This window comes from Canis lupus, chromosome 9 (assembly GCF_003254725.2).
Source record: "Canis lupus dingo isolate Sandy chromosome 9, ASM325472v2, whole genome shotgun sequence".
NCBI classification, from domain to species: Eukaryota; Metazoa; Chordata; class Mammalia; order Carnivora; family Canidae; genus Canis; species Canis lupus.
The window spans coordinates 25,824,439-25,838,221 of NC_064251.1; the positions used below are offsets into that span (position 1 = coordinate 25,824,439).

The 13,783-nt window shown below is 36.0% G+C and overlaps 1 protein-coding gene across 2 annotated transcripts in view; it reads right to left on the bottom strand.

Moving 5' to 3' along the window:
* The window catches only part of SKAP1 (src kinase associated phosphoprotein 1), a 287,224-nt gene that overhangs the window by 244,034 nt on the left and 29,407 nt on the right, over nucleotides 1–13,783 (bottom strand). For both annotated transcript variants that reach the window (XR_004818749.1, XM_025439745.3), the window contains exon 2: nucleotides 9,756–9,861. Coding sequence is in view for 1 of the 2 variants with exons in the window: in XM_025439745.3 (XP_025295530.1) it covers nucleotides 9,756–9,861 (106 nt within the window). In the remaining variant the exon portion in view is untranslated. The remainder of the gene's footprint in view (nucleotides 1–9,755; nucleotides 9,862–13,783) is intronic.

Sequence of the window (13,783 nt, forward strand, 5' to 3'; positions counted from 1 at the left end):
GAACCTCTAATATTTCAAACAGGGCACCTAGATATTCAGTAAAAGAATAAGAGACTGGGAACAGCAATTAATTCTAGTTATGCCATATGGCAGTATAGAACACTGGATGGAACCTGAAAACTCAATTTCACAAGAGCCTTACTTATTCTGAATTTTAATCACTGTAGGATCAGCAAACATATGCCTACCAACCTGCTCCATTTACACAAAATTCTAAAGAATAATCACACTGCACACTCAAAAATGATTGGTTTTTCCCACACGGACTTAAAATTTCCCTCCTATCGGATTCTCAAAATAAAGTATCTGCTGACAGCTCCAGTTAATCTCCCTGTAAAATAAAATCTTCACACAGCTCTTCTTTTAGTGAATAGAATCACTGGCTTTTCATTTCATCATCAGCTCACAATTTTGCACAAGTATAATTATTTCTGGTTCTGGATTCCCCAGTCCTGAGGTTGTTCAGGTGCTGGCTCCCCATCCCTGAGGACTCCCTCCATCATGCCTGTCACTACTGAGATACCTATTCCACGATATTCTCTCCATTTTACCTCTCTCCAGAATGGAGACATTATCATTTTCAACACATACTCCATCCCCTGTCCTCTTAGGGCTAAGATACTTTCATCTCCTGTACATCTAATAATTTCAAGATAAGGACAGAAAAATCAGTTCTTGTTCTGTGAACTTTTGTCTCCAGTGCTTGAGAGACTATCCTAATATCCCCTGAACATGTTTTAGTGATAACATTTACTGCACTAGGGCCAAAATGATTTTCTGCCACTTTCAATTCTAGTTCAATAAAAGAATAAGAGCTTTGTTTCTAACCTCTGTCATTTTTAATACCATAAAGTGATTTTAAAAATGTAAAATTGAGTTCCATTTCCTACTGGACTACCAATCTCATATTAGCTTTCCTTTTATCAAATTTATGAGGAAAGTCAGAAATTGCCTTTCCTTAAAAAAAATAAAAATTTCAGGATCTCCTGGGCAGAATGTTTGAATTGAATTTCAGCACTCCATAATTGCTGGCCTAGAAGTTTTAAAGAAGTATAAAAAGTTAGCTACTTATGTCAGGAATAACAAACTGGAGGATTATCCTTTAGTTCACTTAAAATAACAAAAATAATAAGGTTATTCCTAGAAAATCACCATCCTTAAAAACACCAATTATGTTTATTACATTTCCAAATTGAAGAAGTGTATGGTTTTCCTAAACCACAGTGAATGAAATCCATGGCTTCTGAAATGCAAAGTCAACCAAAAAATATTTTCATAACATTATATTATGAAAATTTTCTAATACGCATAAATATTGAAAGAACCCCATATATACCTACAACCTAGCCTTTATGATTCACATTTTATTATATTTGCTCTGTCACATATCCATGCATCCATCGTTCCATCCATCCATGCATCTACCCACTCATCCATCCATCTACCCATCTATCTTTTTTGATGCATTTCAAAATAAATTAGTATACATTAGACATTAGTATACTCCTCTATTCATTAGTATACTCCTCCATTTTAGTATGCATGTATAATTGACTAAACTTCAGTATTTGTTACAGTTCTTTTTTTAAAAAAAGATTTTATTCATTTATTCATGAGAGACACACAGAGAGAGAAAGGCAGAGACACAGGCAGAGGGAGAAGTAGGCTCCATGCAGGGAGCCCGATGCGGGACTTGATTCCGGGACTCCAGGATCACGCCCCTGGCCAAAGGCAGGTGCTAAACTGCTGAGCCACCCAAGGATCCCCAGTTACAGTTCTTTTAAACCAATAATCTTCTGAAAAATGCCCATTCATCTTTTGTAATGGCTTAGCTAAGTGAACTAAGCAACCAATTACAAATTCTAAGTTCTAAATCCTAATCTTTTATTAATTCTATTACTTTGAGTAATTTCTTATATTCCAGGTCTCTCACCAACAAAGGTACAAGGGCACTTGATAGACATGGTAAAAGGTATTATTAGTTACCAAATTGCAAAATGGATCTTGTGGTTACGGCAGGATTCGCAAATGAGAGAGACACTCACTTATATTAACTTAGAGAAATAGCTAACTGGAGATGATGTGGACACAGAGCTTTCTGTAAATTATCATGAGAACCTCAACAAGGCTCACAAACTCAAGACAGAGCTTGAGTTTGAGAATTAAATAATAATGCATCTTATATAAGCCACATTGTATCTATAATACAACAATCTGAAGCTGGACTTTTGAAGCCTAGGTCACTCCAGGAACATTTGGCAATGAAGTACTAGCATTAAATTGTAGTTTTCTTGGTTTTGCAAAGCTGTAGTACTACTGATTTGTAAACTCTCTAATAATTGACTACAGTAAGAACTGCCACAGGGAGAGCTGCCCCATCCTTTATGAGTTGTTTGTTCCCCTACACTGATCTTCCTTTTTTTTTCCTTTCAGAGGATTGGCCCTGGAAGGGGCATCCTTTGAAGCCTGAAGAATCAAAGCTATTGCAAAGCACTGCTGAGAGTTTTGAAAGAAATATGAAGAAACTACATTGGACCTGGGGCGATAGGCTGAGATCTTCCCAAACAGGTCAGCAGTTGGTCTGTAAAATATTCCCATTGCCAAGGAGGCGGTGACATCTTGTGTAAATCAAAAACTAAAACCCTAAGATATCTCATTTCCATTTTAAATGCATGGGGGTTAAATATGGATATCCAGCACTCTAGAAGTTCCTGTGGGACTGATTTTATCCCCCATCTTCTCTGAGCCCTTTGCTGAGCGTGATAAGTAGGACCGCATTTCATTATCAACCCTGCTAGCTAGCACTGCACTTCGGGGAGACTAGATGAGGCTACACAGTGGGGGAGAAGATCCGGCTTCCAAAGAAGAAATGATTCACATGGTGCGATTATAAAAACCCACTTTAGGCCCAACTCATTTTCAACAGAATTGTGAAATAAAATAAAATCCCAAGGAAATGAAATTTCCTGCATCATTTTCCAAATTAAAAAAAAAAAATCATAGCAACACCATAAAAGAAATCAGAGGTTTCAAACTTTGGTTGGTAATGTTTGCATTTTGTAACATTTAGAAAAAAAAAAAATTCCAAACAACATGTTGGAGAGGGCAACTTCGAAAAAAAAAAAAAAAAAAACATAAGATCATCGTTTGGGGAATCTTCAATTGAATCAGTCGTCAGCATTACAGAAATAACATCAGAACAAAGAGCTTGGCTCCTGACAGCTGACCTAGTGCTCTTATATTTCTCTCCCCGTTGCTCTAGTTTCACAAAGTGGATACAGGGTGGATCTATATCCAAAATAAGAGAAAGCAAGCAAATCAAAGAAACCACAATCAGGAAGGCCCCACACCACAAGGTCCCTGGAAATCAAATATTGAATACTGAGAGGCAATTTTTTATGGGGTTTCTACAAGTAAAGGAAACAGTGCAGTGCTGGAATAAAAGACTAGCTCCAGATAAAATGAAATTTAAAATCAAGGCCAAAGCAATGGTGGTAAAATGAAGGCAGTGATTTCATACAAATGATCTTTTCACACAAGGTATGAATTAAGACCCTCTATTTATAGACAAATAGACAAGCTTCCTGTATTAAAATTTTGACACAGGATTTTCTGAGACCTTTCAGGACAAATCCATACTGAGTAGATAATAGGAATGTGCCCAAGTGATAGCAATGGCTGTAATTCTATCAGGAGTAAAGCAAATTTCAGCGACCTAACTCTATGGCTAAAGAGTATGTTCAGCTTACTATTCTAGTAGTTAGTCCAACCTGAAGGGTACAAGCTCATCACTTGCCTGCTTCCTAGGTCCCATTTCAAAATTTATTTTGCTCTTGATAGACTATCTTTTCTGTTTAAAGAGATCAGTACTCAGAATTTTTAATAAAAACTTTTGAAAGGAAAACATTTATTTATCCATGCTTTTTTCATGCTTAAAAAAACCTACCTATTACTTAGCATGAAAAAATACTAAAATATTATTATATATCAGAATTACTTATATAAAATATTTATTTTATAGGATGCCCAAAAGGAAAAGCTTCTTGCCCATGAATATCACCACAATAATCTAGTGTAAAAGAAAAAAAAATGATCAATTTAATCTTGGATCTGGTACCAATCCCAAGATAGCCTCACAAGTGAAAGAATATATGGGATAATCATCATCATAACATTAAAAGGCGAATTATACATTTCAAGGCTGCTTGGGAGGAACAGAAGGCCTGCTAGGAAACAGCACATAATAAGATGACCCGTCTTTCCAGGTTAAGCCAAGAGTCCAGAAATGGGTAATATCATATCAGTCTTAGGCACCTGGGTGTCTCAGTCAGTTAAGCATCTGCTTTCAGGTCAGGTCATGATTTCAGGGTTCTGGGATTGAGTCCCACATCAGGCTCTCTGCTCAATGAGGAGCCTGCTTCTCTCTCTCTCTATCTCTCTCTGCCCCTCCTCCTGCTTGTGCTCTCTCTCTCTCTCAAAAAAATAAAAAATCTTTAAAAAAAATCCTATCAGTCTCATCTGCAGAGCATTTCAGGCTCAAAGGAACACTAAATAGAACCCCTCATTGCCAGATAAGTATATCCTCAAAAATCTTTTAACACAGTTGAAAAATCTCAACAAACATTCACTGAATAACAGAATACTAGTACAGGAATTTGGTATATAAGATTAGTTGATAGTTGGGATCCCTGGGTGGCGCAGCGGTTTAGCTCCTGCCTTTGGCCCAGGGCGCGATCCTGGAGACCCGGGATCAAATCCCACGTCGGGCTCCCGGTGCATGGAGCCTGCTTCTCCCTCTGCCTGTGTCTCTGCCCCCCCCCTCTCTCTCTCTGTGTGACTATCATAAATTAAAAAAAAAAAAAAAGATTAGTTGATAGCTCTGAATTTGTTGCAGGACTGTTTTCTTTCTTGGTTTAATAATGGAAAGCAGGGATAGGATTGGGAAAGGAAGAAATGAATTATTAGCCTTCAAAATGTGGTGAAATTATTGCTACAACTTTTGAGCCTTTTCAGAGCTATTGAAACTTAGATAGATTGTACAAATATCTCCTTCTCTTTCTTTTTCTGAGCTGGCACTGAAACTCCAGTGTAAATAGCAAAATGAAACATCAGAAAGTTGTTACATGCAAATAACTAAACTTGCAAATAACACAAACGTATTAATAGTACATTATATTTTAGTTCTCTTTTTTTCAAAAGATTTTATTTATTTATTTATTCATGAGAGACACAGAGAGAGGCAGAGACATAGGCAGAGGAAGAAACAGGCTCAATGCAGGAAGCCTGATGTGGGACTCGATCCCTGAATTTGGATCACGCCCTGAGCCAAAGGCAGACGCTCAACTGCTGAGCCACCCAGGGGTCCCTATTTTAGTTCTCTTTAAGCATGCTTCATGTGAATGTGTTTTCTTTTGGGGTGTTTAAGCTCAATAACTACACTTATGAAAAGTCAAACCTTCTATGTAATTATTGGTAATGATATATACAGTATACTATTTTGAAATTTTTATTCCCAAAGTCTGTTATCAGACTCTTTGTCTCTATTCCTATACTACAAAGATATCTGGTGATACATTCTCTTTTTAAAAAGATTTATTTATGTATTTACTTATTTATTTGAGAGGGAGAGATGGAGAAAAAGAATCTCAAGTAGACTCCCCACTAAGAGCAGAGCCTGACACGTGGCTCAGTCTCATAACCCTGAGATCAGGACCTAAGCCGAAATCAAGAGTGAAACACTCAACTGACTGAGCCACCCAGGTGTTCCTGATGATACATTTTTAAGTTAAACCCTGCTTTAAAGTTAAATCCATGTTAATCTGAAAAGAAAAACATGAAGTTCCCAAAGAAAACTGAATTGTTTTTATGATATTTATATTAATGTATCATGTGTCACGTGGAGCTACACACTAGCCACCCACAATGAGACAAGTTCAAGATACTCTTTCAGTCTGTACATTAAACGTCCTGAGTTTTGTGGGTTTTGTGCCATAGTCCTGTTACAGAACGCTATTTCTTGATTTCTTTCCCTTTCAGTGTGCTATAAATCTACCTGTCTCTTTTTGGAACTCCTTTAAGTTTCACAGAAGGAAATAATACTCCAAGTTTGTTTCCATTGGCTCTGGCCTTCACTTCCAACAGTGAGCATAAATGACTAGTTGTTCCAAAACAGGCCATCAAGAAAGAATATATCCTTACCACAGTAATAAAAATATTCCATTTTCTTCATTCCCTCCCCCACTATTCTTGCTGTCAGATGGCCTCCCCTGAATAAAACTTTTAAGGAATGCTCGACTGTTTCTGCAAATGCATGAGACTGCCATCAAGTGTCTAAGTGCAGCTTCTGTCTGCTTCATTCCAGGTGTCCCACATCTGGCGCTGATCCTGCAGTGACCACCGTAATAAAACAGGAGGAGCCTGTGCCTGGCTTTCATCCTAATCATTCTCTAAAGAGCTCAATGAAAACTTGGACTCAGAATGTGAAAGCTGTTAGATTTTAGGGAGAAGGTTTAAATGAGGCAGTTGGAAGAAGAACAATGAATATTATAGCTCAGGACATGGAATACTACAAAAGGCTTCACTTCCAGAATCACAGGAATTACCATTTTTTAAGATTTTGTTTTACATGGAATATATTATCCTTCATTGGTGATACATGTAAGCCAAAAAACCTAGTATGCAGACAGAGATACAGATAATGATCTTTGTTTGTTTTTAAATCTGGGAGGAAAGAGAACAGCTAAACTACTTGTGCTGAAAAATAGATGAGCACTTGGAGGACATCCATGACTCTTGACACAACTCTCATTTCCTGGGGCTGGTCATGCTAGACAACAGAAAGGTGGCAAATAGCACATTATAACAGTTGTGATGGAGTCAGACACTTTGACTTCTGGCAATTCCATAGCCGTGGCAAACACCACTGAATTCTGAGTCACCATAAAAATTAGGGCCAACTCTTTAGAGTTGACCAAGAATCAGAGGCAGTGGTATTTTCACTACTCTCTACCCTTTTCATTCTCAAGCAGCTCAACTTGAGGAAAGAATTAGAGGAACTGAAGCAAGAAAACAACAAAGATAGAGTGGAAAGTTGCGTGTATGTGTGTAAAGGGGATATATGTATATGTGTGTGTATACAGAGTAGTATAGTATTCATATCTATCAAGTGGTCTTCTCAGATTATCCTGCTTGAGATTTCTTACCCACCTTCAAGTAAGTTCTGAAGTGTCAAACCATAATTATAGATAGGTTCCTATACCCCCAAAATGTACCAAACCTTAAAATATCATCACTTTAATATGCCTAAAGATACAATCTTTTAAACAACTTTCAGTGATTCTTTCCATGTTACATGGCAACTTGCCACATACATTTAATTCTCAAGTTTGATGATTTCTTTTCACACCTAGCTTTTTGGCATGAGATACAATGCCACAAAACAAGAGTAAATGTGGCTGATATTGTACAAGCTTTCAGTATCAATACATATAGTCTATAATGTTGACCAGCCATAAACAGGACTATAGAAGCAATATGGCTGAAGAAGAGCATTCAATAAAACAAGCGTTACATTAACAGAATGATGATTGAATGGGTGGATGTAAGGCAATTTCAAACAGCTTGCCAAAGTAAACTCTCATTTTTCCATTTTCTGGTACAGTATCTAATTTCTGGCTCCTCATTTCCTGCATGATCTGATAATTATGAAATTCTAAATAAAGTGTCATCTTTCTTGCAACAAATCAATGAACAGAAAGCTCCCATCAGATGTTTCCTAAATCTCCTGCTGATTATTTCCTGAATGTCTATCCCACAAACCACACAGCAAGTTCTTTGAGAACAAGGAACCTTCTCCATCCCATAACAAATACAGCTTCTGTGTGTGTGCATAGACGTGTGCATGTGAATTTAAAAAGAGCACTAAGCTAATGAGGGCACTTGATGGGATAAGCACTGGGTGTTATACTGTATGTTGGCAAATTGAATTTAAATTTTAAAAAGGGAGGGGCGCCTGGATGGTTCAGTGATTGAGCATCTTGCCTTCAGCTCAGGGTGTGATCCTGGGGTTGTAGGATCAAGTCCCATTTCAGGCTCCCCTATGGGGAGCCTGCTTCTCCCTATGCCTATGTCTCTGCCTCTCTCTCTGTGTCATAAATAAATAAATAAATAAATAAATAAATAAATAAATAAATAATTTTTAAATGTTTAAAGGGAATAAATTTAAAAATAAAAAGTAAAAAGAGGACTAATAAGTAATATGCAATTGGTAACAATGAGGAGCCACAAAATCACCATTTATTACAAATTTAAGATTGAGATTTAGCCCTTTCCAAACGCTGTGGTACAAATATGGGAAAAGAGAATTCCTCTTCATTGTCCATACAGGTGCATAACATTTATTCTTGCATTTCTTATCACAAATTTATATCAATAGCATCATAATTACACAATTATAGTTTGGGCTTCCCTTTCTCTGTCATACAGTTTGAAACAATACCACCTCTATTCCTCAGGCAATCCTTATAATAATCCTATAATGCAAAGTCCAGCTTGTGAAAATAAAAAAATTCTATGGGTTACTAACTAAGCCTTCAGATACACAGGTAAATCTAAATTTATCTACTAATAAAGTAACATTATGGAGAAGTTTGTTTTAAACACTCTTCCAGCATATCAAAAATTATAGATATTCTCATGTTTGCAGAAAGCTCCCATCTTCTGCATTCTGTTTGTTTCAATTATTCAGGGCAACCCAGGCTGATAATTACACAGTCCCCAGTTGCTGAGTAAAAGTGATGCTTAATTAGCCAGCAGGAAAGATCGATTAAGATCCAGCAGGGCATCTTGTGAGGTTCTCTCACATTTCTGGAGGGAATAGATTCTGGCTGTGCCCTTCTAAAGGATAAAACTCCCTACTTCTAAGGAGTTTCAGTGAGAGGTTTCTAAGGTAGATGCTAAGATCAGTCAGGCATACAAATTGAATCCTAGTCATAACCCTACAGATGTTCTCTCTTCTCTAAGAGTACTTAGTTCAAACATTCTGAACCACATTGCCATCAGGTTGAGAAAGCTTAAAATAATACTAAACGTATCCCCAATTCTCGTTCAGTTACCATATTTCAAGCAAAAGATGGCCAGGAAATATATTGCAAAAGAAAATTTTTATTTTTCTCTTCCCCAGGCAAGTATATGTATCTGCCAGATGCTCATTCTAAAAGGCACAAATTAGGTCAGGACCTTTTATTTTAAAAAGTCAATGAACATGATACTCCACACCAGTCTAAGAGTAAAGCATTCCAATATGGTCAAAGAATCAACTGGATAAGTCTGGTTTAAGTTTTCTTTTAGGGAAGGAGATGTAGAAGTAAAATCAGGACCAAAAATTATAACAAAAATTAATTATCTCTAACTCCCTAAGATCTTTCTTAGTAACTTGGACAAGCATAAATGTTTAGCTTTTCACATATTTTGCAAAAGTATTCAATAAAGATAAACATAACAATCTAAAGCTAAAAGTAGATTCATTATCTTAAGATACATAATTATGAAAACATTTTTATTTTGGTAAATTAGTTGCCACTAACCATGCTTGCCTATCTCCAATTCAACTCAGTAAATACTTATTAAACCTCTGTCGAGTATAAAGAACTATAGTAAATATGTTCTACCTTGTTAATTTATATACTATGAAAGCAGATTTTACTGACTATGAATTGTTTCAAAGCTAATGAGAAATGAAATCAGTTTATACAAACCTAGTTTTGATTTGCTGGAAGCCTCGTAGAATATGGTCTCTGTGGTCCCTTGCAGTAGTACTGAGGTTCTCATTCCGCAAACCTTCTGCCAAGAACTCCTCAGCATCTAAAAGAAAAAGAAAGCTGGTCAACAGGAAAGTATTAAGAGATAAATAGGAAAATCTGAAGAATTTAAAAATGAGTATTATCTTCTCTTTAAAAACTTTAAAGTTTCAGGGCATCTGGATGGCTCAGTGGTTGATCATCTGCCTTGGGCTCAAGTGGTGATCCTAGGGTCCTGGGATCCTGTGCCATGTCAGGCTCCCCACAGGGAGCCTGCCTTTCCCTCTACCTATGTCTCTACCTCTGTCTCTGTGTCTCTCATGAAAAAAAAAAAATCTTAAAAAAAATTTTTTTTAAGTTTCAAAGCAATATGAATGTACTTAATACCACAGAACTGTGTACTTACTAATGGTTAAAACAGTAAATCTTATGTCATATATATGTGATATATATATATATCACAAAAAGTAACTATTTTTCTAAACCATTTTAAAGAAACACTGAAATATTAATTATCTCTGATGCCAGAGGATGGACTGTCAATTTCATAAACCTATAAATATTACAAATCAGTCATAGAAGGTCACAGGACAACACAAGCAAGAAAGAAACACTAGTAATAGAGCTGAAATAAAAAATAGAGCTGAACTACAAAACTGGGAACAAAAAGGGCAGGCATTCAAAGAAGAAAAATTAATTAGCAAATGCATCATCAATGAAAATGACAATGCAACCAAGTGAATGAACTCACATGGAAAAGAAAAATGTATCCAAGAGAAGGAAACTGCAATTAATGTGAACATACATTATAAAATAGGGACATGATAGAAATATATAATATGAAACAAATCATGTTATGTTGAAAGAAATGAGGGGCATCTAGATATTTTCAAAGACGAAGTACATTGATAATGATCACAATTGCCCAAAATACCAGCTACATACTTTATTATGCAAAAAAGGGTTATCATCCCTAAAAAGTATATAAATAACACAGTTAAAATATCCCACCTCCAAAACAGCGCCTACAGTATAAAAATGTCATATATGCTATCAAATCATAATGTTATGAATTTATACAGTTGGGTTACATAAGCATGCTTAAAATTTTGTTTTACATTCATACTATTCAATAACATCAAAACAACAAAAAAATCCTAGATAGCCATCACTAGTACTTTTGGTGAAGTATAAAGTTCTGGAAATTAAAAATCTCACAGAGGAACACCATCAACTTCTAAGGCTTGCATCATGTCTATTGCATATGTTGTTTAATGGGTTCCTTTAAAGTCCTCTGAAGTGTAAAGAATGAGGAAATGGAAAGTTGAATTAAAAGATAAAAATAAATGTCACCTAAAATTCAGTGAATGCAATAAACCTATTAATAAAAGACAAGGACCATATGATCATCTCAGTAGAAGCAGAAAAAGCATTTGACAAAATTCAAGATAAAAAATACCCAGTAAACTCGGAATAGAAGGAAAATTCCTAGGCCTGATAAAGAGCAGCTTCAAGAAAGCCCCACAGCTAACATCATACATAATGGCCAAAGACTGGTGCTTTCCCTTAGTTCCTAAAGATCAGAAACAATATAAGGATGTTTGCTGGGACGCCTGGGTGGCTCAGTGGTTGAGTGTCTGCCTTCGGCTTAGGGCATGATCCTGGGGTCCTGGGATCAAGTCCCACATTGGGCTCCCTGCACTCCCTGCATGGAACCTGCTTCTCCCTCTGCCTGTGTCTCTGCCTCTCTCTTTCTGTGTCTCTCATGAATAAATAAGTAAAATCTTAAAAAAAAAAAAAAAAGGATGTTTGCTCTCACCATGAATATTCAACATTATGCTGGTGGTAGCCAGGGCAATTGCACAAGAAAATGAAGGATTAAGGACGCCTGGGTGGCTCAGTTGGTTGAATGTCTCCTTCAGCACAGGTCACTATCCCAGAGTCCTGGACTGAGCCTCCCTGCTCAGCAGGAACTCTGCCTCTCTTTCTCCGTCCACCTCTTCCCCACTCATGCTCTCTCTCTTTCTCAAATAAATAAATAATTAAATAAAACCTGTTTAAAAATTTAAAAAATAGTCCAGATTAGAAAGGAAGAAGTGAAACTATCTCTACTTGCACATTGCATGATCTTGTATATAACAAAACCCACTAAAAACTACTAGAATAAACAAATTCAGTAAGCTTGCAAGATACAAGATTAATATACAAAAGCAACTGTCTTTCTATAAAGTAGCAATGAACAAGCCAAAAATGAAATTAGAAAAATTCCACTTAAGATAGCATAAAACAGAATTAAATACTTAGAAATAAATTTAACAGAAGCAGTGCAAGACTTAAACTCTGAAAATTGCAAAAAAAAAATTGTTAGAAAAAAATTGTTGGAAGAAATTAAAGATCTAAATAAATGGAAAGACATCCCTGTTCATAGATGAAGACTTATTATTGTTAAGATGGCAGTATTCCTCAAATTGATCTAAAGATTTAATGCAATCCCAATAAAAATCTCAGTTGACTTTTTTGCAAAAACTGATTAACTAATCCTAAAATTCATTTGAAAAGTCAAGGGACCCAGAATAGCCAGAACAACTTTGAAAAAAAAAGAACTTTGGAAGATTCACATTTTTTTAAAGATTTTATTTATTTGAGAGAGAGAGAACGTGTGGGTGAGAGAGAGAGAGCGAGCACAAACAGAGGAGGGGAGAAGGGAGCTCAGGGAGGGACAGAGGGAGAGGGAGAAGCAGGTTCCTTGCTGAGCAAGGATGCTGGGCTCAATTCCAGGACCCTGCAATCATGACTTGAGCTGAAGGCAGATGCTTAACTGACTGAGTCACCCAAGCACCCCAGAATTCACATTTTCTGATTTCAAAACTTACTACAAAGTTACAGTAATCAAGACAATATAGTACCAACAAAGAGATAGACACATAAATCAAAGGAATAAAATTGAAACTTCAGACATAGTCCTTCACATTTATAATCAATAGATTTTTGACAAGGATGTCAAGACAATTCAATAGGGAAAAAAAACATTTTTTCAACAAATGGTGCTGGAACTACTGAATATCCACATGCAAAAAACTGAAGTTGGATCCCTACCTCACACAATATACAAAATTTCATGCAAAATGGATCAAAGACCTAAATGTAAAATGTGAAACTATAAAATTCTTAGAAAGGAACAAGCATAAATCCTTGTGACCTTGGATTAGGTAATATTTCCAAAATTAGGTAAGTGTCTTAGATGTGATGTCAAAAGAACATGCAATAAAGGAAAAAATAAATTGGACATCAAAAAATTAAAAACTATTGTGCTTCAAAGGATGTCATCAAGAAAGTAAAAAGAACCCACAGGAGAAAATTTTTGCAAATCATATAGCTGATAAGAGACTTATCTATAGAATATATAGAGAACTCTTACAACTCAATAATAAAAAGACAAACAATTCAATTTTAAAATGAGTAAAGGATCTGAACAGACATTTACCCAAGGAAGATATACAAATGGTCAATACGCACATGAAAACATGCTCAACATCAATTGTCATCAGGGAAATGCAAATCAAAACCACAATGAGATGCCACTTCACACTCACTAGGATGCTACAGCCAAAAATATGGACAAAAATGAATGTTGTCAAAGATATAGAAAAATTGGGACCCTCATATTTTACTGACAGGAATCTAAAATGCTGCTTTGTTAAACAGTCTTGTAGTTCCTCAAAAGGCTAAACAGAGAGTTACCATATGACCCAGTAATTTCACTACTAGATATACGCCCAAGAGAAATGAAAACAAATGTTCATAGCAGCATTATTCCTAATAGCCTGTATGTTCTTTCCCACTTGGGAAAGAACCCAAACGTCCATAAACTGATGAATGAATAAATAAAATGTGATAGATCTATACAGTGGAATATTATTCACCAATAGAAAGAAAATGAAATGTTGATACATGCTACAATATAGGTGAATCTCTGAAATTGTCAT